The sequence below is a fragment of the Rhinopithecus bieti genome, unplaced genomic scaffold (genome assembly GCF_001698545.2).
Source record: "Rhinopithecus bieti isolate Rb0 unplaced genomic scaffold, ASM169854v2 scaffold_10706, whole genome shotgun sequence".
In the NCBI taxonomy this organism is placed as follows: domain Eukaryota; kingdom Metazoa; phylum Chordata; class Mammalia; order Primates; family Cercopithecidae; genus Rhinopithecus; species Rhinopithecus bieti.
In genome coordinates, this window is record NW_016806811.1 from 1,242,837 (window position 1) to 1,259,098 (window position 16,262).

Sequence of the window (16,262 nt, forward strand, 5' to 3'; positions counted from 1 at the left end):
CACCTTCTTTGTTTCCTATGTCAGAAATTACTTTCCTTCATTGCCTGATGTCCAGTAATTTGAAAACCATTGTTTCATGAGTTCTGTCTGCTTTTTTTAAGTTGTTTCAGGAAGGAGGGTTAATCTGGTTCCTATTATTCCATCTTGGCTGGACACTCCATAAATGTTTGTAGCCATCTTCTTTTTTTTTGGCTAAAGTTAAAGGAATGCACAATGTAAAAGGGTACTCAGGGAACCAAGGTATAGTGTTTATCAAGTTCATCATAGTCTTCAACAGGTTTTTACCAAGGCATTATTTCTGGCTACTAAAAATACAGAGGTAAACAACATGTCATTATTGCCCAAAGAAAACATTTTATCACAAATTCCTTTAAGATAGTCCATTTTTTGTTTATCCCTGTATCATGAAGGCACACAGCTGATAATTTAAAATACAGTTTACTACTAAAAGACTATTTCATTTAAACATAAATAAGTAAACTATGGCTACTATTAATTTAAGAATAATTTAAGAATAATTAAAGAAAACACCAACTAAAGGATAGAATAAATTGATCCCAGAAAAGTGATGAAGTTTAGATTTTTGAGTACTTGAATTAGGACCACATTTCAGATGGCAATGAATTAATATTCAATTGTCCATATTATTTCTTAACATTTTGCTAGTGAAAGGAAATTTTAAGGTTTATCCTTCCAACAGAAAACAAAATTTTACTTCAGAAACTTAGGAATCTTTGAAAAATAACTTTCACTCAAACATAAATGGGAATTTAAATCTAAAATGTCAGATATATAATTTTGTTTTACTCTCAAAGTTTACAATATTACTCAGGACTAGGTTTCCAGTACAGTGTAGCTTACTGAAATAATAACACAATGAGGACAACACCTGACATTATTAAGCACCGTCTGTAGCGGGGCACTATGCTAAGCACAGTACATGCACTGCCTCCTTTAATACCTGTAATATCCCCGCAGATGCCACTTCTATGCTAATTTTAAAGATGATGCTTAGAATCATTAAGAAACTTTTCTATGATTACATAATAGTATAGTTAGCATGATGGACTTGAATTCAGCCTTCTTGACTCCAAAGTCCATGTTCTAAAAATAATAAGCCACAAATTCAAATTTGCAAATGTGTAAAATAGGGCTAACTGCAAAAACTTTCATTATAAAGTTCCTCTAGATAGTACTTTCCTCTAAATATTAAATATCAATCAATATTTTAGCTCAATATTTCCAGAGCACTTTTACTTTAGAAGGTAAATCTAAATTGATCATTTCAAATATACACAGAAGCACATACAGCACTCAAATACTTTAAAAAGGACACAATTCTGTATATAAAGAATTTGTATATAGTCTCTCAAAAACAGATCAACCAAAATACTACAGGAAAACTACCAAATAACAATTTTTTCTTCTGTGTAAATATCCTTGTGAATAGAGAGTATAGGAGATGAGATTACAAAATTTGCCCTAAAATAGACTCATTTATTTTCACATTAACACACTCCTTTAAAAAGGGCTGTGTGTGTGTATAATAGATATTTATTCTATGTAGAGAGTAGGTATAAAATGTATGCAGCAGTTCATATTTCTCTGCCATCACTGGAAAGACAGATATGGAGTAGTAAGATGAAGCTGCTTATAGGAGATGTCTGAAGAATATACTTTTAATCATGGGAGTCTCAAAGCATGTGCTCTGAAAGTCTAATTCAACAGTCTGGATTTTCCCAAGCAGGCTCACTTGTATACTTCCATGAGAATAAGGGGTAGACAGTATACGGGCCCTCAGAGAATACTTTACCTCTGAAGAAATTATAGTAATATTTTTATTAATTACCTGAAGATTTTCACAGGTCTCTTGACTATAAGTAAGTCTCTGGATTTCTGTAGGTGAAACAAGGTATAATGCTTGTCCATTGTTGGTAAAGCAGAACGTTCTGGCTATCCGCATATTGGTAAGGGGCAAGTAATACACATCCAATAGAGGTCTTAAACTTGGCAAACTTGAGAAAAAAATTAAAAACTTGTTAATAATAAGGTAGATTTTAGTCTTGAACACACTATCATTGTTAAAAATGGCAGAGACTTCATAAACCTTATGATTTAGTTTGTATACTTGAGTGGGAGATTAAAAATGGCTTATAATCCTCATATACTTGCTCACTATTAACAGAATAAAAATAAATTCTCAGCGCATAAGACTACACACACGAAAAAAGCACTTCTTTTAAACAATTCTGTAGTATAGTTTGAGGGAGGAAATGCTATATCTGCATTTAAAAAAATATCTAACTCTTACCTAAAAGTCATTATATGTCCATTGGCACAGAAACAAGCAAGGCAGATACTGTTACTCAATGCTACAATATCTCCACGAAGCACAAATGAGGTCTCTGTAATATTTTGCTTATAAGCACAGTTCTGGGTTGGCAGTGAGATTACTTTTGCTTGCTTTTCAGAACATATCACTGCATACTGGTTTTCACTAATTTCCTGAGAAGAGGAGGGGGATACTGAGACAGGCCGCCGTTTTTTCAATTTCTCCTTTTCATCTTTTTCTTCAGGAACATTGTGTTCTCTCCAGGGTTCATATGCAGGTGGTATTAAGCAGCCTGTGGTATCCAGAAATGCCATTCTCAAGATCGCACCTTTTAACCTCAATATAGTACCTAAAATACAGAAGTCTAGTAAATAACTGAAATATTTTAATCAACAGAGTAAACACATTTATTCTAACTTTGACATACATAGTAGATACTCAAATATATGCTGAATGCATATTGAACTGAACACTGGCTCATTGACAGGATTCAGACTTTAAGCGTGATGTTTATGGGTCTGGAAAAAGATGTCAACTTACATGCTCCAAATAGATAAATGCCACTAACGATCACTCACAATTTAATTACATATGATAAATTTGGCAAACATGTATCTGATCTTTAAATGAATAAACAAACAACATGCTGGAGTATTTGGAACTGTTTTCTCTTATACCCAGCAAGTGCACTACCAGTCAGCAAGAGAGCAAGTGGACAGCACCCGGAGCAGTCAGCGTGGGGCCACATGTGGCTGCAGAGCACTGGGAATGCACCTTGTCCAAAGTGTGCGAACAACTGCAGTGCATGGTGAGAGTCAAGCACATGCCCCATCTGAAGACTTTAGCACTCCAAAAAGTTCAATGTAAAATACCTCAATCACTTTTAATAATTACAGGCTAAAATGATAATATTTGGGACACAGTGAGCTAAATAAAATGTTATTAAAATTAATTTCACCTGGTTTTTACTTTTTTAATGTGACTGCTAGAACATTTAAAATTATGTGGCTTTGCATTGCTTTTCTAATAAACAGTACTGATCTAGATGACCAATGAAAAAAAAATCTACACATTTCTAACCATTACCTCTAAAATAATAATTCCTCTTAAATGATTTACAACAACTGTGAGATATACTTAAGGCATTATTTTGGTCAGTTTATCATCTTAATGTAGGGGCTACATTTTTTGACTTGCTTCTATTAATGGTACCCTTTCCCCCTATATCCTTGATAATGTACAAATATGCTTTATGCTCACTTCTGAGTAAACTAAGTGATAACATTAACAGAATGGAAGGGAGGGTAGGTAACTGAGTTAGCATTCAGTTCTTAAAGATTTTTCATATTTTGTTTTAAATTTATATAAGGTTTTATAGCTTGCAGTATTTTTTCCATATATTATTTTCTTTTATTTCTAAGCAAAAGAGTTCCTGATGTTCTCTCAAAACTTTTTAGAAGAAAAAATATTCTTTCCTTTCCTCTTTGCATTTACGATTTATCAATAGTAAGGATACAGAATACAATGGAGCACATATTTCAATTTGAATTTCAGATAAACAATGAATACTTCTTAGTATAAGTATGTCCCAAATGTCATATATCTGTCCAATTCTAAATGCGACACACTTATATTAAAGTATTTGTTATATAAATTAAAATTTGACTGGGCATCCTATAATTTTTATTTGCTAAATCTAGTAACCCTACTCTACATCTAAGTTTGGCGAGCAGATAATTTAATTATTTTAAGCAGCTTGGTAGAAAACTTCGAAACACAAGACAGTTATAATCTTATAGTTCTGATTATTATTTATCTCAAAACATATTTAAAGCTAGTTTTTCTTTCAAGATCTCCTATTTTTTATTCTGGTCCACCCAAAGAGTCCTTCAGCCTCTAAAGATTTGATGAGGTCAGCTGAATTATCCATTCTAATTTGGGAACTGTTTATAGCACATATATTGTTTTAGTATGCGGATTTTTTTTAAAACCTGGCCTAAAACACCGTTAAATGTATGTTTATCCTATAGTTGATGGGACTTTAGCATGTTTCCCAGTAGAGTAGTGGTTAACTGTTGACTCTTCCTCTTGAAGAAAAGAAAAAATAACAGCCAAAGTAGACCACTTTAGGCTCTTAAGCACAGAAATCCATCAGCTTGAAAACATCTCTCTCTTCTCACAGCTCCAATACAGATGACATCAGTGTCACTGATATATTTTTAAGTAGGCATCTTATTAAAAACAAACCTCAAAGATTCCATCATCGAGAAGAAACTAAGTTGCCTTCTTACATATGAAAGTTATTTTTGAATTCACTTTACAGGTAATTTGATTTATTGCAAGTTGGAAAGTATATTAAATACTTTTGTGTAGTTAACAGTAAATCATCTATAATCCCGCTCACTCATTTTCATTTATTGGAAACATTTTCTTCTTATTACAAATTGGTGTATGTTTGCTGTAGAAAATTTAGAAACTACAAATCAGTAAAAAAGTGAAAATAAAAATGACCCTAAATCCTACTTACCAGTGATAACTCCTGTTAACCTTTTTTCAACTTTCCAGTTTATTTTATTCCTATACGCATATTTGTTTACTAATAAGAACTGAGATTAGTAAGAACATCATTACGTAACTTGTCTTCTTTAATCTAACAACATGATGTGCAGTATATACTCAAGCATTTATAGAGCAAAATGAATAAATCAAACTGATTAAAGATGGCTCAGAAACATAATCATAAATGCAGTTTAACTTCTAAATTCCAAAAACTGTAAAAGTCAGCACCAAGACAGATTTATTAGCAAAATCATGGTTGTTTCCATCTGGATGAGCATAAATGAGTAGTAACAGAAATCAGAATTCTCAGTTATCTCCTGACCTAACAGACTCCACAACATTTGACAAAATCCAATCTCATTTTCAATATATGAAGTCTAGTACTATTTTTAAAAATTTGCTTTCAAGTCACCTTTTCTAACACTTCAAAGTAGAAAATAATCTCAGGTTTCACACTTGGAGATGAAAATAACCATGTGTAGAATGTTTAAAATGTACTTTTCTGTTTTCTCCTAAATTTACAGCATTCTTTTGCTTGTGGTATTTGCTTGAGGTATTAGGAATGCATTACTGTAACCTTTAAAAAAAATTTTCTTCCATGGTAATTATTTTACACATGATCCTAAAGTTTAAAAAAATGGCAAAACTTGAATGGCTGTATAAACAAACAACATTCTGAAATCTTGTTCTATGTATTCTTTCATTAAAACATAAGGCCATCACTGATTTACTTTACATTTTATAATTCTTAGATCAATTCAAGAATGAAAAACAAAGGCTTCTATCATAGTAAATCACACCTGTAATGTAACTCTAAGTGCAGCAGCAATACATACCACTTGGAGACACAATTACTGGCTGAAGAAGTCTTTGTTCTCCCCCTGGGGGAAGGTTCAGTGCAATGACAAGCACTGTTCCTAGCGTTGTTCCAACCCATAGACAAGGGGAAGGGGACGAGTCCGTCTTTCGAGTAAATGTTTCACAGAAATGAAGAGCGGAGATCGCTTCTCGGGATTCTTTGTCAATGCTTGTTACACTTGAACTCCGTGATCGGCTAAAGGAGTTATCCTTTACATCTGAAATGGTTAAAAATGTTGTGAGATTGCTCAAGATATAAAATAAGTTGTTTGTGCTTTTTTTTATATAAATTTGGTCAAATAATCTGCAAGAAGACAAAATCTACAGCATATTTAATTTTAACTTCATTTTAGTTGATCCTTGAACATGGGTTTGAACTGCACAAGTCCACTTATACAGGGATTTACCTCTACCTCTGCTACCCCTGAGACAGCAAGATCAACCCCTCACTCTTTCTCTTATTCTTCAGTCTACTCTATGGAAACACAACCTTTGTGATGATCCACTTCCACGTAAGGAATAGTAAATACATTTTCTCCTCCTTATGATTTTCTTAATAACATTCTTTTCTGTAGCCTACTTTATTATATGAATACAGTATGTAACACATCTAACATACAAAATATATGTTCATCTACTGTTTATGTTACTGGTAAGGCTTCCAGTCAACAGCAGGGTTTTAGAAGTTAAGTTTTTGGAGACTCAAAAAGTTATATGCAGAGGAGTTGGTGCCCAATCCACATTGTTTGAAGGTCAAGTATAATTGAAAACAAAATTTACTTATATGCTAACAAATTTTCCTTTTTTCTTAAATATATAAACAAACAACTCCACGCTCCTCAGAACCAAACCGGGTGCCTCCTGATGAATATGTGAATGTGCAATCCTCGGGGTCCTGGCTGCTTAGCCCTTGGCACCTTCTTTCTCATGGTACTTTGCCTTCCTTTGGTAATACAATCCACGACTGGCAGAGCGCAACAAGTGTGCGTCTTTTCCATTTTCTACCTTTAAAAAACACATTTAGAAGTACTCTGATTTGATTTTCTAATTTACTGTATGATGGATCTTTTATTTTTTTTCAGATCTAATTTACTGTATGATGGATCTTTGATTTTTTTAATCAACAAAAGTTTAGCTTTTTTTCCCATTTTTCTTCAATGCCATTTTAACTACAATCCACATTCACTATAGGCGTTTTCACCAAAATGTGTAACTGCCATCTGGCTCACACTTGATACCAGGCAAATTCCCTTACTCAGCTCTGTCTGTAATGACAGAGACATTTTTAAAAATTATACTAATAAAACTTCTCTCATCTTCAGCTACCTTTCCTTGTTGCTAATCCCAAGCTTGTCTCAAGCCCTAGCCTTTTCCTTTTTCTCTTGGAACATCATTTCCAAATACTTCTTGAACATTTTTTCCAGTTATGTCTCATTATGCAAAACCAAAGCATATAAATTTCCCCAAACCAGTAAATTCTTCGAATGGCACTATTTATATTAATGACACTCCTGTTCTCATAGGCAGAAACACTTAAGATGAGCCATAGTTTGGGTTTCTCCCTTTCATTTGACCCATACATCTGATGGGATGCCAAGCCCTAAGGTATTTTATTGGACATTTTTGTTTCCTTCTTTCCATTGGTAATCTACTTCCATTACCCTAAGTTCGGGCTCTCATCACCATTTACTTAGACAATTCCCAACTGATCTCTTCACCCACAGCATCTCACTACTAACACAACCCAACTAAATTTTATAAGGCATAGTTATAATTCTGTGGCCTCAATCTAAAAAATCCTTAGTAGTTCCTCTTTATTTAATCATACTTATAATCTTACTCAAGTTTTTAAGACTCTTCACAAAACATCTTTAATCTACCCTCCCGGCCTTATCTCCCAATGCTACCCTATTTCAGTTCATTGTGGGAAATAAATAGAGCCACTCAATTTTCTCCAAACATAACCTGCACTTACCTACTTTTAGGCTTTTGCTTGAGGTATTCTGATAGGTGCCTTTTCTCCTACCTATCAAGATTCTGCTTATTTTCCACCTCAGTTACTGTCATCTTCCTGAAGTTTCCCCTGATTCCCACAACCTATATAGTTTCTCTCCCTCTTGAATACCTATAGCCATGTATCTCTCCCATGACACTTAGATTACATTTGTTCTGTAGTTACTTCTGACTTTTCTCATGCCTCACTCTAAAGTGACTGGAAGTATCTTGTAAGCAAGGACTGTGTTGTTTTGATACCCTGTGGAATTTAGCACAGTGTCTTGCATGTGAAAGGAATTCAGTAAACACTTGCTGAAGGCAGATTTATAGTTAAGAATGTCTAAACCAATGCTTCTGCTATACCATTAGGATTTATTAAAATTCCCAGTAGCTTCTACTACTTACGTCTAATAACTCCTTAAATCACATGCTTTCAATGCTATTGTGAAAGAAAGGACTCTTCAAAATGTGAAAACTATAAAACATGTTAAAGTCTTCTAAGTTGTACTTTACTAAATAAAAAAGGTATAGCCAAATCCTAGTTATACCCTACAAAAAGTTTTTTGCAATCAAATTTAGATTCATAGATTAAAAATATCCCCTTAAAAAAATAACTATATGCAACATAATTATGATATAGGTAGCCTCTGAAAACAAGTATAATTTAGTACAAAGTAGACGTACTGGATCTTTTATCTCTTAAACTTGATATATTAAGTCAATCTACTGATAAAATTATCTTTACTATTGACTTTAGGAAGATGGGTATTCCATGTAGAAAAGAACTACTTACTATAAATAAAATAACTTTCCGTAATCAACACCTCAATACAGAAAGTCTGTAATATGATACTGATTACAAATGTTTATTAACTCTTTATAGTTTCCAAAGTTATTTTAGCAAAATACATTTTTAAAATTTTACAATGATAAATAAACTTAATTTGGTACTTGTAAAGGATACATATACAAGGCAAATGAACATTTTCAGCTGTGATGTAGTGACAGTAATAGAAAACAATGATATGAGAAAAGTGGATAATAGAGATTCCACTGTAAATTAACCTGTAGAAAAACTCTTACTGTTAAATAACTATTAAAATTACAACAGGTGATTCACAACAACCTATACTTTAAATGTTAACTCATAGGTCAAATGAGCAATGTTCGAATTTAATAGACTAATTTAACTATATAAAATTCACAACCTAAAATTACATTTTTATTACATGATTTATCTATAAAAATTAAGATTACCAAAGCAACTTCTAAAGCTAGATCAAAACGGAAAAATCGACTGAGTAAGAGTCAAGTTTGAAACTGACAGAGATAGGTTGCTTATTTTATTATCTGCCTAGACTTTTGAAAAAAAGTCAGAATTTTCAGCAATTCATAAATTACAACTTCCACTTACTCCTTTTAAGTTAAACATTATGGGTCTCTGTGGGCTCATTTATACAAGTTTGGCAAACTAAATAAATGGAATAAAAGTTTAATTTTAGTAGCTCTAGTAATAAGAACAGAAGTGAAAATAACTACCACTAAGCAAGGCCTACCATGTGCCAGGCACTAATACTTTACATTTATCATCTTATTGAATCTATATAACCACCTTGAAAAGTATTATCATCACAATTTAACAAATAGTTAAATAGAGGCTCAGAGAGATTGTGACTGGCCCAGAATGACCAAGCTAGTATATGGTAGAGTCAGAATTTGTGTCTATCTCCAAGCCTAAAACTTTCTTTTAGGCAACTCCAGACAGCCATATCACCACTATCACAGCTGGAACACTATGGTTATTATTGAGAATTAAAGTTCTAGTTTAGATGTCAGAAATGTGCTTGAATATGTGATCTTTTTAGCTGATCTAAACTCAGACAAAATTTGTCATGAATGCTTCCATCCAGCTCTACCTGATACAATCATGCCATAAAATCACTGTTTTCATGCTACTATCTGCAAACTTACAACATGCTACTTGTATATATCACTTTCTCCTCCCCACAGACAGCCTTATTCAACAAACTTTTATATTCCCAAATCAAAACATAATGCCAAGAGATGAATCTGTTCAGGTAAAAATCAGGGTAACAAACTAATTCATATCAAAGTATATAATGGTTCTGATGTTTGCCTCCTATGGCTGACATTTGAAATGTGACAATCAGAAGTGTAACAAAATCACCCATGGATTCTGACTTCTGGGTTACAGAATCCAGGATAGTGAAGCTATAGTGAAAGTACAGTGCTGCACAATTTCCCCATAAGCAAAAATGAATTCTATTCACAGAAGCTTCTGGAGCTGCACAACAGCTCATTGGCCTCAGTGCTTTACCAACACCTGGCAGTTTGAACCTATCAATATAGTTGGAGTTACTCCCCATCGCCTCCCTGACCAATGTAAAATAATTAGCAGCAAGAATCTCCACCAAATAACAGTTCAACAACAAAATGACTTGAGGGACACAGGAATGTTACAGGTATATATTAGTCAAAGTTATAATTGGCTTATGGCATACATGGGCATGCTAGCTAAACCATAAACTGAATAGTCTACAAAAGCATGGAATACACACTTTGATTAAATTACTTACATCATTTGTAAATGTGAGTATGCTTTAAAAAATAATTGGCTATGGTATTTTTATAATTTTAAAAGTATGTTTACATGTGTTTACCCAGATTTTTAAGAAACTAAAATACACAAAGCCACTTTAACTAGTAATATTTAATGCTATTGAAATCCCGGGCCTCTGAGAATCTGATGAAAACTCTAGATTCTGCTATAGGGGAAAAATGCACATTGTATGCCTCAGATATATTTGGTTTCAAATTATATCTGTTTTTTAGTGGAGAAAACTATGACCTCAAAATGTCTACTATCCTGTATTCTATGATTAACTCTTGTTCCCTTATACTAGCGATATCACAGTGTTCTACTAAGTTGTTTTCCTATGAATGAAACTTTCTACAAATAACAGTGTATGCCTACTAACTCATAACTCATAATCACATGCTTTCTGTCAGCATAACTGAGGTAAGATAATGATTTGGAAATGCTAAAATTAGTACGTTTAAATGGACCAACACCTAAGTTTGCATGATGCATAAGAAACATAGTCAAGAAATCTAGAGAACAAATGGTGGTGAGGGGTGTGTGCTAATGCAAGGGAGAAAACCCAGTTATCTCTAAGATACAGGTGGGTGAAATCATCCTTACATAATCACACCTATTTAGTTAAAGGCAACAGAAATTTCTTCAATAAAAAAAGAGTTTAAAACGATACCATGTTTTATATGTATTACATGAAATCTTACTTTTATCTTTGTTGAAATGTCATCTGTCCCTACATGATATCAAGGAGCTATTTGTGGGTTGGATATAAAACAAAATGAATGTGTGAATATATTCATTCTGCTTTCATAATAAATGAATTGCACAGAAAGTGCTGTGGAAGAAATATTTTCAACTTATTAAAATCAAAAGTAATGATGACTCTTGCTATGATTCACTGTAATACAGAAAACGTTAATCTATTTTAAATATTAAATATTTCATTAGTATACAAATAATTTTATAGAGTTCAAAGTAGGTTTTCAGGTGGTTAAATGGGACATAACCACTTTTAATACAAATTAAAATTGCACAAATTCAATCTTATGCTAAGTTCTGTTTAGACATAAAGCATGAGAGGGCTAAGAAAATACATTCTTTTGGTTTGCTTGAATTTGTATTATAATTGTCTTTTTAAATTTACAGATAGCATTCTAAAGACTATTCCAAAGAATGTTTAAACCTTAAGCATCTTAGTCATTTTAAATTTGCTTTCCAATGACTATCTTATAGTAATTATAAATCTTCTGATTTCCCTGTCTTCCCATTATAAGGAGTTAAATTATTTTGAATATTTATTTTACTTACCTAAATCAGGCTTTAGGTCAGTAGGTAAGCTTAACTTCCTTGACATCTTTGCTGAAAAATAAAAGACAATTTTAAAATTCTGAAGAATATTTGATTCATACTAATATCAACTGATTTTCAAGATAGAAGTGAATACTTTTATTACTAAAACTAGATATTGAGATAATTAAAAAATGAGTAATATTAGGAGTGGAAAGTAAATCTTATTTTCAACTTTTTATTTTCTAATTTTTTGAGACAGGGTCTCATTCTATTGCTTAGACTGAGTATAGTGGTGTGATCACAGCTCACTGCAGCCTCAATCATCTGGGCTCAAGTGATCCTCCCACCTCAGCCTCCCAAGTAGCTGGAACTACAGGAATGTAACCACCGTGCCTGGCTATTTAGGATTTTTTTGTAGAGATGGGGTCTCACTTTGTTACCCAGGCTGGTCTCAAACTCCTGCCTCGGCCTCCCAAAGTGCTGAGACTGCAGGCGTGAGCCACCATGCCTGGCCAACTTTTAAAAAATGTGTACTTACTTGATGTAATATATTTTTGTACTTAAAATTTTTACTTTAAGGAAGCCTTTTAAATTGTAACTTATAATTATTTCTTAGGCTCACAGGAAAGGGTTAGGCTTTTCTGAGTGAGAAAAAGTAACTTCTCAGAAGAAAGGTGTTGCAGACAAGGAGAATAGAGGCCGAAGACTCAGTTGGGGTATGTGATATAAAATCTTTCCAGCTCATCATCTTTACAGCTATTGGGTTCATTCTTTTTTTTTTTTTTTTTTTTTAATTGAGGTGAATTCTCACTCTGTTGCCCAGGCTGAAATGCAGTGGTGTGATCTCGGCTCACTGCAAGCTCCGCCTCTCAGAGTCAAGGGATTCTCCCGCCTCAGCTTCTGAGTAGTTGGGATTCCAGGTGCAAGCCACCACTGCCAGCTAATTTTTGTATTCTTAATGGAGACGGGGTTTCACCATGTTGGCCGGGCTGGCCTCGAACTCCTGACCTCAAGTGATCCACCCACTTCGGCCTCCCAAAATGCTGGGATTACAGGAGTGAGTCACCATGCCTGGCTGGGTTCGTTACTTTTTAAGTTAATTTCTAGCTTATAGGCCAAACCTATATCCAATCAAATTTAAGTATTTGATTACATCATACAATATCTGACTCAACCACTCCTTAAGTTCTCTCTTCTATTTATATTTTAGTGAAAAACAAAAACTGAGTAAGATCATGCATAATCTAAAACTACGATATTTACATAAGATGCAAATCACAGGTATTTTTCTGTAACATTGGAAAAAGAGTGAATGTATAAACTTACTGGAATCCACTTTCCATCCTCAAAATCAGTTATTGTCTTAATCTAGAAAGTGACTTAAAGTTAGGGGTTGTTCAACTATATCTATTATGTTAGTGATAGTGCATGCGTAAAAGAAAAGTGCTTCCTATGTGAAATTTTCAAAAAGCATTTGTTTGTTAATACAGGAATGCATATATTAGGTTAAATTTTGGACTGTTAGGAGATATTTAAAGCACAGACCCTGCTAGTCCATAAGGGCGCCATGTAAACAAAGAGAAATCCAGTCATAGTACATGACTTCCACATCTAAAAAAATGACAAATCCAGTGTTAGGAAAGAGGCATTAGGCAGACTGGGAAGGAATGGGGGTTGGAAGGGACATCAAGTTTTCACTTCTCAGCTTCATTAACTTAATTAGTATCCTTTAGCAAACAACAACGGGTTAAATTCATAAAACTGTCACCCTATTTTCACTGACGTAAAAAATTTCAGTTAAAAGAGAAAATGCAATACAAAATTAAAATGGCCAAATAACATCTGTATGTAGTTGATATCACATACATGGTTGTTCTTGTGCTTGAAATCCAATACCCTTAAAATTAGAAAATATTATCTCTAAAACAGTCCTCCAAAAGGCAATATTAAACACTGAAAAATCCAGAGATTTTCCTCAAATATCATAGGTGCAGTACACCCTGACTGATAAGTAGTATCTATACAATGTGCATGATGTCAGATGTAGAAAATAAATTTGGTACAGTCTAAAGATAACTCTTTTAGAATCATATGATATGGACGCCACCTTTCTAGACATCACTACTCTGATTTGATCAAGTTATTTTAAATCCTGTGCTTCTCAAACTTGAATGTGCACACCAGTCACATGGAGATCTCGTTAAAATCCACACCTTGATTCTGTCCTCTGGGACTAGGGCTTAAGAGACATTTCAAGGGAGCTCCCAGGAGCTGCTGATGCTGTTGGTCTGTGGATCACACTTTTGAGTAGCAAGGTCCTTAGACACTAAGCAACTTCATGGTAGTAACCAAGACAAATTAATCCCAGTATGTATACATAATTAGGCCCACCAAAAACATTTTGTGAACAAGCCTTAATAAATGTGGAAGAGTAAGTATAGTGGTTAGGACTGGGTTTGGAATCAGCTCAAACCTAGGTTCAAATCCACTTTAACTAACTACTACATGTGTAACCTTAGTAATCACTTTGCCTCTCTAAACTTCAAGTTTCCTCATTTGTAATATGAGGACAGGCAGTTGTGAGGATTATGTAAGATTACATAAGCAAAGAACTGAGCATAATACCTGGCACATAGTATGATTTAATAAATATTATTATTTGTTGTTAATAACAAGGTGAGATATAAACTTTTTATAAAATGTAGAACACTATACAGATGAGCTATTACTACACTTGCAAATAACCCAATGTTCCTTCATTCTAATTCTATGGCAAAATTCTAAGTAACTAAAACAAAACCATAAAAAAAAAATTAGGATAAAAGTATAGAATGCAACGTATCAATATAATAAGCTCAACCTTTTAAGTTCATTTCAAAAACTAAACTCAATATATATGGCTAACCAAAGAAGAGTAATAACTTCAGTGATTTATAAGATAAAAGTAACAAATTCATCTCTAAATACATTAAATATTACATATTTTCATCAATTAGGAATGTTTATTTACTATATTTATGCTTTCATTCACTATCTATACATACATTGCTGCCAAAAAATATACCAGCAGAAAATTTCCTTCTGAATTTTCTAGGTGCATGCTTTGGATCCTCCTTAGGATTTCTACTAAAAGTAATTTTATATAACCTCAAATATTCTTAAAAATTTAAGTTAGCCTCTCCCATAAAGTTTTTTTCTAGTACTATTTTTAATTTCGTTATTATGTAAAAAATACTAAATATAACTAACCAGCTTTCCAAATAATTCTGTTATTCTAGTTTCAACATTTTATTGAGAGGTTAAAATCACACACAAAATGACTGGGAAGATTTTTGAATAATAAATGTTTTGAATATAAATGTTATGTAAATTTTAATATAGTCAATTTATTATTTTCTCCTGAAACACGCTGCAAGTGGATATCCACAACCTGGACACCAACTTTGACAGATATTTAAGCCATATTGCTATTATATTTGGATAAAATTATAAGCAATCTCCTTGAATGCAGAACTGGAAATGACATTAGAAGATTAACTTTTGTTATTTTGTGTTAATTCTAGATATCAAGTAATATTTAAAAATACAGAGCTAAGAGCTTCCATGAGTACAGAAAAACTTGTTACATGTGGAGGTGTGAATATTCATTTATTAAATATCTACTGGGCATATGCCTGTAATGTGCCAGAGGGCAGGGATATACTTCCGGTCTCCCAGGAGCTCACATTAGATGAAACAACTCAAAATGCAGTATGTACTACTCACAGAGGTAGGCATAAAGTGTCAACTGGAGTACACGGGATTTATACCTATCTCAGTCTGCAACACTTATCTAAGACCGTGGGTAGTGGAGACAAAACCGCAAGAGACTTTGTACATTTTCACAAAACAAGATGTTCCCCAAACATTTCTTTTTTGGTTAACAGTATATTTTCTTTTGATGTAAAACTTACATACAAATGCAGAAATTTTAAAGGTATACTCACTGGCTTTTGATAATATATACATCTCTGCAACTCAAACTGTTATAAAGAACATTACCATTCACCCCAAAAAGGACATGCATGCTTCCTCCTAATCAATCCCTGTCCCATTTTCCAGGATAACCACTGCTCTGACGCTTTTTAAGCACAGATCAGTTTTGCCTGTTTTACAACATCATACTGATGAAATCACAGTATTGACTCTTGTGTAAGGCATCTTAAACTCAGGATAATGTTTTTCACCTTCGTCCTGAAAGTATTTTAAGGCTTGTATTTTTCTTCAATGCACAGAATGAATGTAAATACACATCCTCTTAATTAACAGAGTCAGAGGGCCATATCAGATTATATTCTCTTACTGTATTTTACGTTATACATGCGTTTTTATCTTTGAGTTATTTTGAGTTATGTGTTTTCATAGCAAATTTGGACAATAAAGAATAAAGAAACAGAAAAAAGGTCATTATTAATGCCCATAGTCAGAAGCAACATTTTTGCATATCTCCTACCAGTCACTTTTAAAAATCCACTTTTCTTTACATAGTTGAGATCAACTATATAAAGAAATCTGTATCCTGCTGCCTTTCACTATTAAAACAAGCATTTTTTTTTTTTTTTTTTTTTTTTT

The 16,262-nt window shown here is 33.2% G+C and overlaps 1 protein-coding gene across 1 annotated transcript in view; it reads right to left on the reverse strand.

The window, feature by feature from the left end:
- The window catches only part of STXBP5 (syntaxin binding protein 5), a 202,835-nt gene that overhangs the window by 22,385 nt on the left and 164,188 nt on the right, over positions 1-16,262 (reverse strand). The window contains exons 26-29 of the mRNA XM_017877616.1: positions 11,670-11,720; positions 5,728-5,967; positions 2,312-2,681; positions 1,850-2,015 (exon numbers count right to left, since the gene is read on the reverse strand). Coding sequence (XP_017733105.1) covers positions 1,850-2,015; positions 2,312-2,681; positions 5,728-5,967; positions 11,670-11,720 — 827 coding nt within the window. The remainder of the gene's footprint in view (positions 1-1,849; positions 2,016-2,311; positions 2,682-5,727; positions 5,968-11,669; positions 11,721-16,262) is intronic.